The 18,367-nt window shown below is 37.3% G+C and overlaps 3 protein-coding genes and 1 non-coding gene across 5 annotated transcripts; 2 read left to right on the top strand and 2 right to left on the bottom strand.

Moving 5' to 3' along the window:
* Positions 1-376: 376 nt before the first annotated feature.
* LOC125855291 (uncharacterized) lies at positions 377-2,101 on the top strand. The gene has a single exon (XM_049535002.1). It carries the CDS (start codon positions 848-850, stop codon positions 2,093-2,095), a length of 1,248 nt encoding a protein of 415 aa, XP_049390959.1. The 5' UTR covers positions 377-847; the 3' UTR covers positions 2,096-2,101.
* Positions 2,102-2,926: 825 nt separating this feature from the next.
* Positions 2,927-16,747, top strand: LOC125854204 (ATPase family AAA domain-containing protein At1g05910). 2 transcript variants are annotated; one of them, XM_049533685.1, is made up of 11 exons: positions 2,927-3,129; positions 8,731-8,996; positions 9,519-9,620; positions 9,779-11,581; positions 11,664-11,852; positions 11,952-12,094; positions 13,443-13,688; positions 14,278-14,464; positions 15,735-15,800; positions 15,893-16,142; positions 16,239-16,747. In XM_049533685.1, exons 2-11 carry the CDS (start codon positions 8,772-8,774, stop codon positions 16,616-16,618), a joined length of 3,591 nt encoding a protein of 1,196 aa, XP_049389642.1. In that variant the 5' UTR covers positions 2,927-3,129; positions 8,731-8,771; the 3' UTR covers positions 16,619-16,747. The 2 variants fall into 2 exon arrangements, with proteins under 2 accessions (XP_049389642.1, XP_049389641.1); XM_049533684.1 differs by having other exon boundaries at positions 2,956-3,129; positions 8,736-8,996.
* On the bottom strand, positions 6,187-6,346 carry LOC125857293 (small nucleolar RNA snoR145). Its single transcript, XR_007445620.1, has one exon. It is a non-coding gene; the product is annotated as a small nucleolar RNA snoR145 (small nucleolar RNA).
* On the bottom strand, positions 16,666-18,367 carry LOC125854205 (aspartyl protease AED3-like). The gene has a single exon (XM_049533686.1). It carries the CDS (start codon positions 18,273-18,275, stop codon positions 16,968-16,970), a length of 1,308 nt encoding a protein of 435 aa, XP_049389643.1. The 5' UTR covers positions 18,276-18,367; the 3' UTR covers positions 16,666-16,967.

The following is an 18,367-nucleotide window of genomic DNA, read 5'->3' as shown; positions in this document are numbered from 1 at the left end:
AACCAGTACATATTAAATACTAAAAATCTACGTATAAACACATGTCATGCATCTATTGAATTGATATAAACATCGAGTATACGTAAATTATATTGCAATGCACTTTTACTTTAACTACCAACTAGTATATGTACCCGCGTATAACAAATTCTTGTCTAATGGTTAGAATAAAATAGTTAATACTAACCTTTCATTCCCTCAAACCAAATTGTTCAACAATAGTAAACAATTTTTCACCATTCTTTGTGTTAGAAATTTCTGCATTACCAACCATTTTTTCAAACAAGAAATTTCAATTCTATATAGCCTTTTAAAAGGAAGAACAACACCAACATTTAGAGATCATAAAATAACCAAAAAAAACTCAAACAAAAAAAAGAATAAAACTGTCTAGTCTTTTCCTCTTATATTAATTTCCTCCTTCCTTATATTCATTCAGATCAATTGCCAAAATATTAGTAGATCATCATGAAGTAAATTAATAAAAATAATTTAGTCATGTTGATCTGAAAAAAATAAAAAAGGAAGGAGTTTTTTTTTTATTATATAGTTTTAGGAAATGGAGGTTCAAAGGCTACATGACTTAATGTGGTTATGGTCAAGATTGCAAAGTAATCGTGTTGCCCTCGTGGGTGGAAACCACACCGCCTCTAGATTTTGCACTCGTTAAAATTACGTTTTTTAACCCCCACTTCCCTTTTTTTGTTCGTTAGATTGAAATTAATTTTCATGCTCTCTTTTTCGAAAACTCTACACCACACCTACGTACTCTCTTTTTTTGCTTACTGATCAGACTAATTCAGATTCAAATCTGACAATTGACAAGACAAAAAGTCGCTATAAGATAATGAGTTTGTTGCAAGGTTTTCACACCAAAAAGGACAAAATGAAAGGCACATACATGGATGCCTTGGGATTTTATAATGATACACATTTGGTTGTTATTAAATTGAACCATTTGTGGGTTTTGAGGTTGATTTCTCAGATAGCCATTCTGTGGCTAGTTATTTTATCGTTCCCCTGGATTAACACGGTAATCAGGGGATTAACATCGAGCTATGGGTATATTAACGTTTTGAAAGGTGATCATACGATGGCTAATTATAATTCGATTAAATTAGAGGTTTTGCCAATAATTTTTCATGATTTGGCTAATGAAGGCCTTCTCAAAACAAGGGATAAGTCCTTGTTTATTACAAATGGAAATGAAGAAGTTATCTACAATTCTCAAGTTACAAGTGATTACAACATGGATTTGATTTCTCTTTCAGATTTGGCACATAAAGATGAGACTTATGACTTTGCACTAATTCCCTATGATTCATCCAAGTCTCTCGATTTTATCGATCGAGCTATGAACGTAGGTGCTATTGTCGTTGTTCAACTAATTAACGACAGCCCTATGATTACATTTTCTCAACCATCAAACTACAAAGTTGTCTACATACGAAAATTCGATTCAACAATACTAGCCATGCGAAAGACAAGTTCATTTACCTCGATTGAATCAACAACTACACAACATCATAGAAAATTATTCAATTTTGGTCCAAACACGAAAGAGGATGCATTAAAAAAGCTAGAAGACGTACTACTCGAACCACCAAGAGCAGCGTCAGGAAAATCTAGTAGATATCTCAAAAAGACACGTTATTTGCCAGAATTGATGAACATTCGTCTAGAAAGCTACCCACGTAGGGTATTCATTGACGTTGGTTTACAAAACAAAAACGAAAAATCAGGTGATTCTAGTTGGTTTTCGAAGCATTATCCAACTAGGAACACGAAATTCGAGATATTCAAGATTGAAATAGTGGCAAAAGAGTCATCAGCACCATTGATTGGAATGTCAGATTGGTTAGAGAAAAATGTGAAGGAAAATGAATATGTAGTAATGAAAGCAGAAGCAGAAGTAGTAGAAGAAATGGTAAGGAATAAAGCAATTAAATTAGTTGATGAACTTTTTTTAGAGTGTAAACATCAAGGTGTGAAAAAAGGCGATAAAAAGAAAAGTCGAAGGGCATATTGGGAATGTTTATCTTTATATGGTATGTTAAGGGATGAAGGTGTTGCTGTGCACCAATGGTGGGGTTAAAAACAAATTACTACTACTTATACAAATATTAATTATAATTATATCTTAATGATGATAATATGATTGTGTAAAAAAATTTTATATTTGTGAAGTTTAGCATAGAGGAAGTGAGGTTCCTTTCATATATGTATATTTTGTTTGATATATGTTTGTATAGTTGTTTTCATTTATCAAAATAGTATGTTAATGAAATGCAATTGAAATTAAAGGTAGTTATTGTGATTATTTTCGTGTAAAATTAATCTAAAAAAGTTAGTACAATATTTTATAATATATAGTCTCTTTTTTTCTTGTCCTTTTTTTCTTGTTATTATTATATTGTTGCATTATTTCGCTTCAAAAGTAAAAACTAAAAAAAGACAAGTTAGTAGTCATGGTTCTTTTCTTTTTCTTTTTTCCTGTTGTTATATTATTATTGCATTGTTTCATTTCAAAAGAATTTTTTTTAAAAATAATGAATTATGTAATCGTTCTTTTTTTCCCCGAAGTTATAAAAAAAAATAAGTTACATAATGATGAAGATATCATGTCTTTTTGTGTACTCCATTTAAATAAAAAAATTCAAGTACAAAATGTAAGTCCTTTTGCTAAGCGTTTATTTTGGCTAAATTTTAAAAATAAATAAAATAAAAAATTACTACTTTTTTCATTCGAATTTGTTTGTCTATTTCTAACAAAAAGAACATAAAATGAACAAATTAAAAAGAAGGATTATATAAATATTTGTTTCAACTATTTTATTTTTTTGGATAAAGTCAAAAGTGCCCCTAAACAACTCAGCGAAAGTTGATAACGAACGGGTCGGGTCAATCCGGTTGAGTCCGCCCTATATTAACAAACAATCGAAACGTACTCTTGTTTTCCTGGTCACCAACAACACTCTTCTCAGTCGTCCCTCTTTGCTGCTGAAGAACGCCGGCGACAAGCGACGGTGCCGGATTTCTCATCGAATTGTAGCATTCACATTAGAATCTTCATATCTGAACTCTACTCTGTGTGTTCACTTGATTACTTCGCTCTGTTATCCCTTTCTGGTGAGACAGATTTCTCTGTTTCTCCTTATCGTTTTTATCTTTATTTCAGCCTTGTATAAAGCATTGAAGTTATTTTCTGCTCTTCTTATTACTTTTAGAGCTATTAATTGAACTCAAATTGAACCCTAGATTGTTGTAAATCACTTTTGCATGCCTGTTGTGCTTTTGTTTTTGCTGCGCTTAAGTTCATTTGTAATGTGCAGTTGTTCTGTTACGTTTTTGCTCTGTTTTGTTTACTTTCCTTGCTATTTTATTCCTTTAGGGTTTTTGAGACTTATGAATTTTATGTTTTGTTTTTTCAAAATTTGCTTTTTCCTTTTGTTCCCTGGGGAATGGGTGATTTGGAGAAGTTCAAGGAAGGAATTGATGTTCTTTGTTAGGGAAAATGATGACTTTCTTGTTGCCATTAGAATGCAGCATTTGCTTTATGTGTGGATTAGTTTCTGAGAGACTACACTCACTTACCACAAAAAGAAAAAGAATTCAGCAGAGACTAATAGAACTTCCAGGTGTTTGATAAAAGGAAGGATGAGTATGTAAATTAGTTTTGGTGGAGAATCAATGAGGATAGGTTTCAAAGTTATACATGGATCTCTCTGGTACTAGTGTAGTAAAGAACTCATTTTTCCCATTGAATTCAACTGCTACAGATTGAAGTTGGTAGTGTATTTGTCTTGAGAGATATAGTAGATTACTAGATGCCTCTGTAGAAAGAAAAAACGTGTCCTCTGCAAAATCTTTATAAAACAAAGAAATCTAGCTAGAGCCAATTCTGATCACTCTACAGTTCCCTTAGATTGTGGAAAATGGAACCACAAGAGTTCTTACTTCAAATTTGAAAATCGGTGGTTAGAGGTGGATGGTTTTAAAGGGATGATTCATGGAGCAGAACAAACTTTGTGGAGTTGATTAATAAGAAGAATAGTCTGCTGAATGAGTAAATATCCCTATGAAGGCATTGGTCTATGTTTGCTTGGTATTAGGAAAGCTTGCCTTACTCAAGTTAAGCTACAAAGAAAAAGGTTTTTAGATTTGTTCAAGATGTCCTTTGTATGAACAGGTCGGTGAAAGCAATCAACGCTTATTCCTACAATGTAGGAGGACAACTGTAAATCTTTAGCACATCTTGTTTTGTCTGTTGGGAATAACTTGGGCTATACCTTGTTCTACTTTGGCATTGTTGAACAGCTGGTGGAGTAACAAGGTGGGGAGGAGGATCGGTGGAAGATCATTCATGCTTGCATTTGGTGGACAGTGTGGAAAGAAAAGAATGGTAGACATTTTGAAGGCACTAGCAGTTCTATCCAGAAAATTAAAATGACTTGTGTTTAGCTTGTTCTTTTTTTGGTGTAAAAAAAAATATTTGGAGGGAAGTAGGAGAGTTAGTAGATTTAATTGACAATGTATAATTGTATAGGGTTTTAGGAAGGGGTTTAAGCACCCTTTTGCTGCTTGTAAAGTTGCTAAATTAGCACTTTTTTTGGGTGGTTAAGCTTTTTACTGAATACAACTATTACTTGTTTCAAAAGAAACAATCTAAATGTGTTCAGAATTTGCTAAACAATCATTGATTATGTTTCTTTGTCTGATCTTACTTCTAGCTATAGATAAAGAAGAGCTCTGTTTGTTCTATTTTTTTTTTTGAAAATGGTAATTGTTTCTATTTCTGCAGAACAGTACATAGGTTGTACTGAAACCCGTATTTACATAAGGAAACTCTAATAATACCGACCTATCCCTATAATGAGTCTAAGACATCAATGATAGAGACGGTATCATTAGAGTAAATTTGATTACACCAAAAACACAGAGTCGAAATGCAATTCAGTTTAACTTGTTGCATACTACTCTCCCTATTCTCAAAAACTCTAAGGTTCCTCTCTTTTATATTGTCCACCAAATAGTGGCAGGGACAATTCTCCAGTTACTTCTGTTTTTTGCTTGTGTCCCTGCTTCTTCCCAGCTAAATAGAGCCTCTGAAATTCTCCCAGGCATGGACCAGGAGATGCTTTTACGTCTCAGGAACAGATTCCACAACTGGCCAGTGACTTTGCATTGGATAAACAAATGATTGACTGTTTCTGCAGTTTTCCCACAGAAAAAACATCTAGAACAAAGTGTAATTCCCCTCTTCATTAAAATCTCCTGTGTCAATACTGCTTCTTTAGTCAATAACCACACAAAGCAAGACACCTTGTAGGGGATCTTGGCTTTCCATATATGTTTCCATGGCCACTTGAGTAGCTGCAGATTTGGATGATTCAACTTCTTGTACACTGCACCTACTTTAAAAATCCCTTTACTGTTTCCCAACCACTGCAATCTGTCTCTCCCCATTTCCAGACCACTAAATTGATCAATGCTTCTAAAAATTTCCGTTACTCTTGGAATTTCCCAGTCATTGAGGTGTCTTAAATACAAAATTCCACCCTTGAGGAGTCCATAAGTCAGCTATAGTACTTTGTTGCTGAAGAACTAAATTGTGGATGTCAGGGAAGAGAGTCTCCAAATTTCCTTCTGCATGCCAATCATCCTTCCAAAACCTAGTTTTTATGCCATCTACCACTTTGATCTTGGTGTTAGGTTTGAATTCATTCCAAAGTTCTCTAATGGATTTCCATAAGCTAACACCATAAGGGGTGGTAACCTCCTTTGTCATCCAACTATCACTCTTCATATTTTGCCTTTATGACTGAGCCCCACAGATTCTGATTGTCATTGGAGTACTTCCAAAGCCACTTCATCCTCAAAGCTTTACTCTGGTTCTTCATGTTCTTGATCCCCAGACCCCCAACTCTCTTTTCAGTGATTACAGTTTTCCATTTGACTAAGTGATATCCTCTCCTTTCCTTGTTCCCTTGCCATAAAAAATTTCTCCTGATGCTATCCAACCTATTGATGATTCCCGGTGGGATAGGAAATAATGACATCATATATGTTGGAAGTGCATCAAGCACAGAATTAATCAAAGTTAGTCTTCCCCCTAGTGAAAGGTACTGAGACTTCCACCTTGCTAGCCTCTTCTCACACTTCTCAATCACCCCAGAAAAAGGAAGTATAAATTTAGCCAAGGGTTCAAGAAGCACCAAAATGGAAAATTTGGAGCTTCCTACGATTCGGCAAATGTTTTATCTGCGAAGGTATTGATTTTTAGTGTTAGAGACTCTCTTTGTACTATTATAGTTGCTCCTTGGAGGGCGTAACTAGCCTTTTGCCTACGGGTTCGGCAAAACCTAGTGCCTTTGGCGCATATCTCGTATTTGTACAAAAAATTCCACTTAGTATATATGAATAATCTATTGAGAACCCAGTAACTTCACCTCTTCTAGAATCTAGAACATAAACTCAAAATCCTAGCTCTACCACCTTAGACTAACATCCAAATTTATCATAATGCTAGTATTAATTTGATTCAAGTTAGGAATTGTTTATCATGTTGATAGAGTTCCTCAGTTCATAATAGTCAAGGAGTTGAGCTTTTCACAGTGTTGTCAAAGGCTCATTTAAGGCACACTGCTTAAGCCTTGAAGCTCTGGGAGGGTGCTTCGCCTCACAGAAGTTGCAGTTCAGTTTAGGCAGTTAACAAACTACACCTTAGTCCCAAACAAGTTAAAGTCTTATTGATAATGTTTTTTCATTAGAACTCTTCTTCCTTTTTTCCTTTTTTTGATTAAGGTTCTCCATTTAAACTTATCTCAAGCCAATATTGTTCAAAATTAAAGTAAAAGTATAAGGTAGTTGAAGTTCTCTATATTTTCTTCTTGGATGCTCCAAAGATTCAATAAGAATCAAAGACAAACTTTCAACTTTGCTCTGATTCATATAAGATAGATTACAACAACAACATACCCAAACCCAGTGAAATCCCAAGTTAGATTAACTTACTGTATTAGTTTTGGAAGTGGTGTTCAACTTGGTGGACTAAGTCTCACGTCTTAATCCCAATCATTAAGTCCGTTTTGGAAGTGAAATCTCAGTCATTAAGTCCGTTTGTTTGTTACCTCTGAATCTTAATCATTGAGTGCGTATGTTTCTTTTATTGTTTCAATTACTTAATGGGTCTGAATAGATCTTAATGATTAATATTTGCGACAACGTTTTAATATCATTAAGATGTTCATTTAGAAATTTCTATAAAAATGGTAGTTTACAAATTCCATCCATTCACCATTACCGCCTTTGTCCATTATTATCACCATTGTCACCCACCATTATTAATTACGTGCCACCACCCACCATCCTCAACCACAACTGTTATTACTACTCGTCACTACCTCAAGCCACAAATAATAATCATCATCAATAACTAACATTACCACAACAACCATGAATCACCACTTTTGATCACCGCATCCTATATCGGCACCCATCGTCATTATTCACCACCACCATTAACTATCACTATCATCCATCACAACTATTGACCGCCACTAACAAGGCAACAAGTATCACCTTGCATCAACCTTTAGGGATTGTTTGGTGTGAGGGATAAAAATAAATAGTGATGGGATAAAATTTTTGTATCTTGTTTGGTTGCCATGTTTGGGATAACTTATCCCACCATTTATATCATAGTGATGGGATAAGTTAGCCCATATATATGGTGGGATAAGTTATCTCAGGATAGGGTTGATAACTAATCATGGGATAACTTGTTCCCAACCAAATGACACCATCACCATCACCATCACCATTACCAATAGCTACTGGCGCCTCCCTCTCCACTAGCCAACATCATCCACAATCTCCACTGTTAGCCATCACCACCACCATATAATTTTTTTTCCAAATATTTTGTTGATTTATAATGTATTAGATCAATTTAGTATTTTATTGAATTTTGTATTTATTGATTTTTAAAAAATTATGTATCAAAGGTGTTAGATAAACAAACATTCTTAATTATTAAGTATTTAGATCATAATATAACATCTTAATAATTCAGATGTGCATTTAGATTCAAACATCCAAGTCTTAATGCACATCTAAATATTCGGATGTGTATTCAGATTCAAACATCTTAATAATGAACACGAATGAGGCAATTCACGCAATTGAATAAGAGAGTATTAGCTTTATTTAAGAATTAGGAAGATCATTAATGTATTACTCCCTCTTTGTCAAAAAATAAATAAATGTATTACTCCTTCCATCCCAATTTATGTGAAGGTGTTTGACTGATTTTTGAAATTTGTTGTGTAAAATGAGTCATTGATATTTGTGTGGTTATATATCTTCCAGGAAGTGTAAAATGAGTTTTTGAAGTTAAATTATTACTAAATATAAAAGGTTATCATTCTTTTTGCGACCGACTAAAAACAGAAAGAGTATCAGTATTAAATTGGGACGGAGGGAGTATTACATAGAGTAATATTGTAATTCCTAATTCGTCGTTCTTTTATGTTACATTCTTTTTTACCAGGCATTAAGCAGAAATTGTACTTTTATAATCCTTTTATTGTGTTTCTAGTGTAATCATGTTCTAGATTAGGTGAAGTGCATGCACCATTCCTTTTCTTTAGACAAGTCGATATGCGGTACTATGCTTCTTATGTGGATGTTGAATTTGCATTTTGCTGACAGCTTGATCTGCATGTGTAGGGTAGAGGGTATATTTCCATGGGGAGACATTTGTAACCAAAATGTATCCTAAACGATCTGGTCAAGCTGATGACGCTGTTTCAGGGCCAGTTCGTACAAGTGACAGGCTTCGGCGAAGGCCAACATTGTATGGTCGCCCGTACTTGTATTATACTCCAAAGATAATCCGTCCTAAGAGAAACAAGACCAAGACAAGGACCGCAGCGTCTCAGATCGCAAAGATGTTGCGTCCTGGGAGTCGGCCAGTGCGAACAAAAAAATCAGATGTATGGCTGTTTCTTGTTTTTCCTGTCTATTGATTATGTTTGGTATCTTGGAAATGAAGTATATCTTCATTTTTTGTGGTTCTTAAAACTAAAGATCTGTTTATACATTTAAGTTTTCTATGGAATGACAGTTTGGCTAGTGAACATATCTTAGATTGCACTACATTGTCTTCTTTTTCATGCTTATGGTAGTGAAACGTGAGGATATCTGATATGCAGTTGGAAAAACTAATGTCACTAATAGAAATTGTTACAATACAGTGTATGTTGTGTTTTGGTTACACTATGGTGTCTATTTAGTTAATTTTCATGATTAGATAATTCTGTATATTTGGATGGGGATATCTCCACCAAATTCTCCCACCTAGGGTTGAGCATTTTTTCCCTTTGTGTACCCATTTGATTCTGTTACTCTTTTCATGACATTTATATTCATATTTGCACGTATTTCATAAGGTTTTTGAAAAAGTATTTAGGAGAAAAAGAACAAGTTATAAGGTGTTTGAAATTATTTCTTGGCAGTCTGTTGCTGCCAACCTTCGACGCTCTACGAGAACGAGAAGAGTTTCTGTGAACCTTGAAGGATATACAGATAGTTCTGGAACCGAGGATAATGACTTAATGGTAAGTTTCTATTGTCTTACTAACATGAATTTCCAACTAAAATGTAAAATAGCATATATCAAGTTATCTTTGAATATCAAATTACTCCATTAAATTTTTCATACTACTGAAGTGGTAGATGTTCTTTTGAAAATTGGTTTAATGTGAATTTGCTTCAGAGCCCGAAGTATCGGCGTTCTAGGAACCGAGAAGATGATAACAGTGCAAGTCAGGATGACCTCATGCCTCGACGTGAAGGACTGCGTCCCCGTCGTGCAGGATTACGACCTCGTCGGGCTAGAGCAGTTGGAAGACAGCAGTTAAATCTAAGGTCTGATGATGAACAAGATACTTCTGATGAGAAGATTGGCCAGGGTGATCCTGAAAATGGAAATGATGTAGATGATAATGATGTTGATGAGGCAGAGGATGAGGGTGGCGGTGACGGTGATGGAGAAGATGAGGGTGAAGATGAAGGCGACGAAGATGGTGATGATGAAGAGGGCGAAGAACAGGATGGTAGAAGGCGATATGACCTCCGCAACCGAGCTGAGGTACGCAGACTTTCTATGGAAGGTGTTAAACAAAGGCCAAGATCTCCTCGTAGGGTACTTCAGCAAGGGATGGGGACCAAGGTGAACAGAGATGTAAGAAGAGGAGGATCCCGAGTTCATAAACGTCATCGGATGACACGAGGTGATGACTCTGATGATTCTCTTCTTGTAGATGAGCTGGACGAAGGTCCTCCAATTCCTTGGGGTAGAGGTGGGAGTAGATCTGGACCACCTTGGCTTTTAGGGGGATTAGATATGCAAGGAACAGCATCGTGGGGATTAAATGTGGCTGCATCTGGATGGGGTCATCAAAGTGAAGCTTTCACTAATTTGACATCTGGGATTCAAACTGCTGGACCAAGTTCCAAGGGAGGGGCTGATATTCAACCACTGCAAGTGGATGAAACTATAAGCTTTGATGACATTGGTGGGCTTTCTGAATATATTGATGCGCTGAAGGAAATGGTATTTTTCCCACTATTATATCCAGACTTCTTTGCAAGTTATAACATTACCCCACCAAGGGGAGTTTTATTGTGTGGACCTCCAGGCACAGGTAAAACACTGATCGCCAGAGCATTAGCTTGCGCTGCGTCAAAGGCTGGCCAGAAAGTCAGTTTTTATATGCGGAAGGGTGCTGATGTCCTGAGCAAATGGGTGGGCGAGGCTGAAAGACAGCTAAAATTGTTATTTGAAGAAGCTCAGAGGAACCAGCCTTCCATCATCTTCTTTGATGAGATTGATGGACTTGCTCCTGTTAGGTCTAGCAAGCAAGAGCAGATTCATAACTCTATTGTGTCAACTTTGTTGGCTTTGATGGATGGCCTTGACTCTCGAGGGCAAGTAGTCTTGATTGGTGCAACCAATCGGGTTGATGCCATTGATGGAGCCTTGAGGCGACCTGGAAGATTTGATCGTGAATTTAATTTTCCTCTACCTGGCCTTGAGGCACGTGCTGAAATATTGGATATTCACACTCGAAAGTGGAAACAGCCTCCTTCTAAGGAACTAAAAATGGAACTTGCAGCTAGTTGTGTGGGATATTGTGGTGCTGATCTGAAGGCATTGTGCACAGAAGCTGCTATTCGTGCATTCCGTGAGAAGTATCCTCAAGTTTACACTAGTGATGATAAGTTCTTGATAGATGTTGAATCAGTTACGGTGGAAAAGTATCATTTTCTAGAGGCCATGACAACAATCACTCCAGCTGCCCATAGAGGCTCAATTGTGCACTCTAGGCCATTATCTTCTGTTGTTGCACCTTGTCTACATGGACCTCTCCGGAAAGCTATGAGCATCATTTCGGATATTTTTCCTCTTTCAGTTTCTTCAGAATTGAGTAAACTTTCCATGCTCTCCTATGGTTCTGCTATTCCTCTTGTGTACAGACCTCGGCTTCTGCTCTGTGGTGGTGAAGGTGTTGGGCTGGTAAGTAACTTTGGGCCTCTATTTTATGGCTTGGAGAAATATGTACTTCCCACTAAATATACTTACTCATGTAGTTCTCCAGGATCATGTAGGGCCTGCAATTTTACATGAACTGGAAAAATTCCCTGTTCACTCGCTTGGACTTCCATCCCTTCTTTCTGACCCTGGGGCCAAGACGCCAGAGGAGGCATTAGTTCACATATTTAGTGAAGCAAGGAGAACAACTCCGTCAATACTCTATTTACCTCATTTCCATCTTTGGTGGGAGAATGTGAGCTATTGTTCACCCCTTCCCTTTTCCTCATTCTACAATGCTTTATTTTGATTTTTAGTGCATAGATGATTTTCTTGAACCTGCTTATTTCTTCAGGCACACGAGCAGCTCAAAGCTGTTCTGAGGACGCTGTTGGAAGAGCTCCCATCTGACTTGCCTATACTATTATTTGGGACTTCCTCAGTACCACTTTCTGATCTACCTGATGAGCCTTCTTCAGTATTTTCACACCATAGCATGTATGCTTTCTTCAAATTGAGCTCCACCTTTTAGTTGGCATAATTCTCTTTGCATACTCTGGATATGCTTGTTATTTACCTTCATTCAATCTGCTATCTTACTGTTAACCAGCTGCATGTAAATTTTACTTCCTCGTTGTCTTAGTTGGCCAACAGTTTCATGTTAGGTTCTGTCTGAAGGTTGATGTGTTCAATGATGTTTTGTATTTGTTGATATTTCTCAAAAGAGGGAATAATTGTATCAGTGATGGTATTGGTCTGTGCCTACACTATGGTTTCTGCAACTACAGCTTTTTATCATGAACACCACAGACAACGTATTATCCTTTTGATAAACCAGATGTTTGCAGTCACAGACAGTTCTTACTCCAAAGTTTGGCGGGGTCAAAGTTTCACACTTCTTTAGAGGTTGTGGGATTAGTTATGTAGGTAGGAGGAGAAGAAAGTAGCAAAGATACCCTCTGGGCTTAATTACATTTTGAGTTTGGTGGTGATTTCTAGGTTGCATCTGAAAGTAGTCATGGGTGTATAACAGGATTGCTCTTTGCCTTGCATGGAATAGTATCATAAAATTTTGTGCTGATGATCTCAAACAGCTCTTGTGCAATTTATCTGGCTTTGACAATATTGCTTATTTGTACCATTGGTGGTGAAGCTGAAATTGGATTTTGTCTATAAACCCTTCCGTTTTCTTACATGCTGAAATGGGATTTGGTCCACAGTTAAATTTACATGGACCTTCTTCAGATGGTCACAAACTATTTTCAAATCCTTGTTAGCTTTCTGCTCCTCTTCTTTTTCCATAAAGAAATTGAAACCCACCATGCTGCATAACGTATTTGGTTGATTAGTTTTGTTTTAAGCATTATCCCGTAACAATGCTTAGAAGAATATGATCTCCTCAATCACTGATAAGAGTGTCCAGGTGATGTAGCATTTTTTTCGGTTGGTGGATGAGATAATGATGACGCCAACTCCATTTCAGATAGATAATGATGAGTACAACTGGGCATTACTTGATTTATGAAAATGAAAAAAAAGTATTGTTACTGAAAATTGTTTTCAAAAGGTTTTATCATTCTTACTGAAAATTGTGTTTCAAAAGGTGTATATATCCTTTTGGATCCTCTTATAGCAATCTTTATAATAAGCCTTGTTTCTAAATTTTGGAGCTGGCATAGAACCTATATTGTGTAAGCTTGTACAAAGCATCCTTTTTGGGGCGGATAGATATAGAATTTGAAATATTTTGTTTCCTTTGTTTTTTGTAAATGACCTGATAAATGATATATTTGTGTCCATTTTTGAGGTAGTACTAACAGCTGTACCTTATCTCGTCTTTTCACAGCTTATGTTTGGATTCTCCATCAGATGAAGACAGATCTCTGTTCTTTGATCGTCTCATAGAAGCTGCTTTGTCTATTCAAGTTGAAGCTACAACAAAGAAGTCTGATAAATCAGACTCCCTTCCTGAACTCCCTAAGGCGCCAAAGGTGTCTGCTGGACCGAAGGCGTCTGAATTAAAAGCCAAAGCTGAAGCTGAGGGCCATGCCCTTAGGCGATTGAGGATGTGCCTTCGTGATGTATGCAACAGGTATATATATTTGATCTGAGAGAGCACATTAGCTGGAAATCCAAAACATGGTTTTTGAATTTAGTTGAAGCAACTACATTTCTTGGTGGTATCCACATTTATTTTTCAGATGCTAAATCTTAATGCTATGTTTGGAAACTGAAATGGCAGAGAATGCCTCATTTTTGTGTTTGAATGTATTTCTGTGTATGTTTCATTAATTTTTTGTTGTTCGGTACATAAGAAACTCTATTGGATGAAGTAATCATCCTCTTTTATGTGGAGTTGCCTCCATGGTGGCACACATCAAATCCTAGAAAAAAAGGTTCAGCTGGAGATATGGTCTTTCAGAAACGGTTTTATGCTATATTTGTGAAATTGGTGCATGTCCTTCCATTGCTTCTATTTTTCTGTTTTCACATCCTTGTGCATTAGTCCTCACTTCAACCACTTGGCTCATCTGCACATTTTTTATTGTTATGTTTCTTTCATTTTGTTATTTTCTTTTCTTTTACCCTTTTCCTCTGCATGTGTTTGTGGGTGCCTTTCTGACAGTATCATGTACGTATAAGTTATATTTTGATCATCCAGCATATTTCATTCAATGCAGGATTCTGTACGATAAACGGTTTAGCGTCTTCCATTATCCAGTAATGGATGAGGATGCTCCAAACTATCGTTTGATCATCCAGAACCCAATGGACATGGCAACTCTATTGCAGCATGTAGACAGTGGGAAGTATATCACCAACAAAACATTCTTAGAAGACTTTGATCTCATTGTTACCAACGCAAAGGTAGGTGCTACTCTCTTTAATATTTGATCTTTCTGTATGTCTATCTGTCAAACTTCCTGGATGGTAGGTCGGCAATTCTTAGTCTACATTTCTTCATGCTAGTAGGATGGTGGGAACCTCTTGTATCTTTTTGTGAGTGTTTCTTGTTTTTTGACTTTGAGAGAATTCAAATGAAAAGTTTTTCCAAGTTAAAGCAACAATCTACCATGAAAAACAAATGTGTCACAAAGTAAAAGACAAATAAAATTGACTCTTAAAAGCAATAATTAAACCTTTAAACTTACAATATTAGTCATTGCTTTAGGGAGGCTAATAAACCTGTTGACAAGCTCGCCACCTTGAGTTATGGCATTGAAGGACTTCATCTCTTCAACTCTTTTTCAGCCCTTCCTAAGCAAGTTAGAGGTCTCTCCAATATGGATAGATGGAATTTCCCAACCTTTAGAACTAAACCAATGAGACCTGCCAATATTATTTACGAGCTCCCCTAAATTGTTCACCTTGTTCAGTTAGCTTTTGAGCTAATCTGGACACCCCCGCCCCCCCTTTTTTGGGTGGTACTTAGTAGAACAGTCCTACACTGTTACTACCCCTTAATCATGTCAAAAATTGGGATGCCAAACTCAAAGTTGTACTTTTGCCCATTCAATGATCAAAGTTGGATGCTAGGAATCTCCGTTGTACAACTTCATATGCCCTTCATAAATAAAATTAACTAATGTCCAACTACTTATGCCCTTCATAAATAAAATTTTATTTCATATAAAAAGAGGATGCTAGGAATCTCCGTTGTACAACTTCTGATGGTCTAAGCAACTCTATATTGCCATTGCATTTCAGCTTTCACTTCCCAACCACCCGATTTAAAACTGTGACAAGTTAGCACTGCGTCAATCAGTTTTAAATTGGCCAAGCTTACCATCTTAGCTTCATGGGGTATCGTTTCTGGTCCAATTCGCTCCGTTTCTATCAGTCAGTATTTTCCAACTGCTTGGCTGAAGATGTTACTATGGCTGCAATTGAACTAATTACTGTATTGTCAATTCATTACAAATTGCTAAATTAGGTTCCGAGTCAACATGGTCTTCCAAAGATGAATTACATAATTTGGATTATAAGAGGGAACAACTCTTTTCTGTGAAATTTGTCCCTCGTTCTGGTTTCTGAGTACAACTTACATTAAGAACTGCAAAGGATAATTGAATATTATTGGATAAGTCGTTTATGTCAATGTAGCGCATATTTTTGATGTTTTAAGCCTACGTTGCAGAAGTACAATGGAGATGATTACAATGGAGCGAGGATTGTTAGTAGAGCTCATGAACTTCGAGATTCAGTATGTTCACAGCAACTGGTCTCCAATTATCACTGGCGTACTTTCTTATATAGTTTGTTGGGTCTTTGACATTGGGTGATGTCTTTCTGCAGGTATATGGAATGCTTTCCCAAATGGATCCTGCCTTAGTTGCCTTCTGTGAGAAGATTGCTGCTGAAGGGGGTCCAGTGTCAGTTCCTGACGAATTAGGTGGAGATGCATTGCCACAAAATCCCGTCTTACAGTCGGCTACTTTGACTAGAGCAAGAGCCCGCCTTCGTAATGTCCAGCCTGAAGTCAACTTAGATCAGAGCTTTGAAGCACTGAGAAGGCACAAGAAACATGCTGATTCTGCACAATTGGGTAAATAATTTTTGCATTTGCTAAATAACTTGCTAATGTTTTTCGGACAAAGAAAATCCTCTTGTGGCTGACAATGATGTTTTATCTGTGGTTTAGTGCTAGATGATGAATTACAACCTCAGGATTCATTGCCTTCCAAGTCATCTAATGACCATGAAGGAGATGCTTCAGAGCAAAGGCCAGAAAGCACTCTTGCTGATGGGAATAAACCCGCAGACGTACCAGATGCAAGTGGAGACGCATGCCTAGATGTTACAATGTCAGATGCAGAAATGTCCCGTAAAATCGAGTCCGTGAAGAAGCAATTTGTGAAGCAGACAAAGGACTACGACATTCCTCAGCTAGAAAGATTATACACTCGCATCATGAAGGGTGTTTTCGAAACAAAAACTGGTGTGACAAATGAAGATCTCAAGACTTCAATTTTGAGTTTCTTGTTAAAATTTGCAAAAGGATGCGTCGAAGTTTTAGTATAAACATGAATTTTTATTTTATTTTATTTTATTTTTTAGTTCCAACAATTTATTGATCCGCTCATACGATGTCAACGAATTTGCTGCATCTATTGTGCTACACAGGCAAAAGAAAAGAAAATTATAGTCTTATTTCTTGCCCCCTCTTCTGCTCTTATGCATTTCACTCATTAATTATTGGGACATGAACAATTGATCTAAAGGGGTATTGAACAATACTGGATCTACTACCAATTCACATTTGATCAAGTGATTTGGAATTGAAAAGACATCATTACAAAATCGAATCGAAGGTCAAGTTCAGAATGGGACTCGACCCAAAGGAGGGCGGGTTACAGAGAAGGACTTGAATCTAGTTACAAAGTTCGCGAGCAATTCCCAAACGCGAATTAGCTGTGTCAAACAACATCCGCAGGTTCTGCTGCTGCAAATTGGCTATAACATTCAATACAGAGTTCACATTTGCTGGTGCTGCTGCCATTGCCAAACATGCCAAAGGACTTGCACTACTATGAATCAAACTGTTCTCCATTGGCAACACCAAATCCATCCCTGTAAAGTGAAGTATAATAACTGGTGCCACTGCTTCATTTGTTGATGCAAAACATGTGTCAAATGCACCCAATGAGGTAAATGGTCCTTTCACTTGATTCCTAAATTCATCCCTAATTGCACTGTAAATTGGCTCAACGAATCGGGTAATAACCGTACCCGAGTCTATTATGGTGCCCGCACCGGTATTCGGGTCAAACGCTAGAAGCTCAGGAGCTATTGGGACCAGGACACGACCCACACTTATGCCGGTTAGGTTCACGTAGTACAGAGAGGGTCGGTGCGGGTTCTTAAGTAGTGGGGTGGTTCTAATGTTCTTGGGTTGGCCCAATGGACCGAGTTTGAGTGATCCAGAGAAATAATAAGATTTGAAACTCGGCAAACAGTATGAGAATACACCAGAGTAGAGTGACATGGATTGTGAGAGTAGTGACATGGAGCCCCTACCCAAGCCCAATAACCCTTGCGGTGGGATTGAGCTCCCGGACACAGCACTGATGCAACCGAATGAATAATTCGGTATAACATCAGTACCTAGTCTAAGTGAATCACGAGACAACGTGGCGTAGAACGATGAAGCTCCACCATAGGATTGGTTAAAAAAGCAAGCACCCGGTGCACCAGCAGCGGGGCAAGATTGCCCCTTGACCTGTGTGCATTCGGGTACAGAGCAATCCGTCGATCCATAAGTCGACGAGGTATTGGGAGTAAATACAGTAGAGGTACAGCCAGTACAGCCACTGCATGGAACCCATGCAGTGTCGCTACTGGTATCCAAGACCATAAACATGAGCTGGCCCGGGGTACCGATTTTTGCCCGAACAACATAGTTACCAATGTTGAATACTTGTTGGCCCGAAGCAATAGGGGCTGAATTGGGCTTTTGGGCTACTAAACTGGACAAGTAAGAAAGTCTTTGTGGATCTTTAGAGGCCATGTTGATAACAGTGTTTTCCCAAGAAGTTGGTTTTGGTGTGTTGAAAGGTGAGCATTTGCCATAAATGGGAATGACTGAAAGTTGTTCATTAGATGGACATGAATCAAAAGCTAAAGTTTTTGTTGTTGAAAGAAGAGTGATGAAGAGGAATGTAGCAATGGCCAAAGCCATGGTGTGTTTGTTTCTTATCTTAACAGGGCTAAACTTCCCTGGAAAAGATAAGAATTTTGGTGAGGATTTATGTCAAACATGAAAGAAACAAG

The sequence above is a fragment of the Solanum stenotomum genome, chromosome 2 (assembly GCF_019186545.1).
Source record: "Solanum stenotomum isolate F172 chromosome 2, ASM1918654v1, whole genome shotgun sequence".
Taxonomy (NCBI): Eukaryota; Viridiplantae; Streptophyta; class Magnoliopsida; order Solanales; family Solanaceae; genus Solanum; species Solanum stenotomum.
This window is presented reverse-complemented; position numbering and strand designations above follow the sequence as displayed.

What these genes read in the sequence shown, in the direction of transcription:
- LOC125854205 (XM_049533686.1), bottom strand. Translation starts at nt 18,275, where the DNA reads ATGGCTTTGGCCATTGCTACATTCCTCTTCATCACTCTTCTTTCAACA.
- LOC125855291 (XM_049535002.1), top strand. Translation starts at nt 848, where the DNA reads ATGAGTTTGTTGCAAGGTTTTCACACCAAAAAGGACAAAATGAAAGGC.
- LOC125854204 (XM_049533685.1), top strand. Translation starts at nt 8,772, where the DNA reads ATGTATCCTAAACGATCTGGTCAAGCTGATGACGCTGTTTCAGGGCCA. An exon ending in CTTCGTGATGTATGCAACAG is followed by an intron (nt 13,689 to 14,277) that starts GTATATATATTT and finishes CATTCAATGCAG; the next exon opens with GATTCTGTACGATAAACGGT. An exon ending in CTCATGAACTTCGAGATTCA is followed by an intron (nt 15,801 to 15,892) that starts GTATGTTCACAG and finishes GTCTTTCTGCAG; the next exon opens with GTATATGGAATGCTTTCCCA.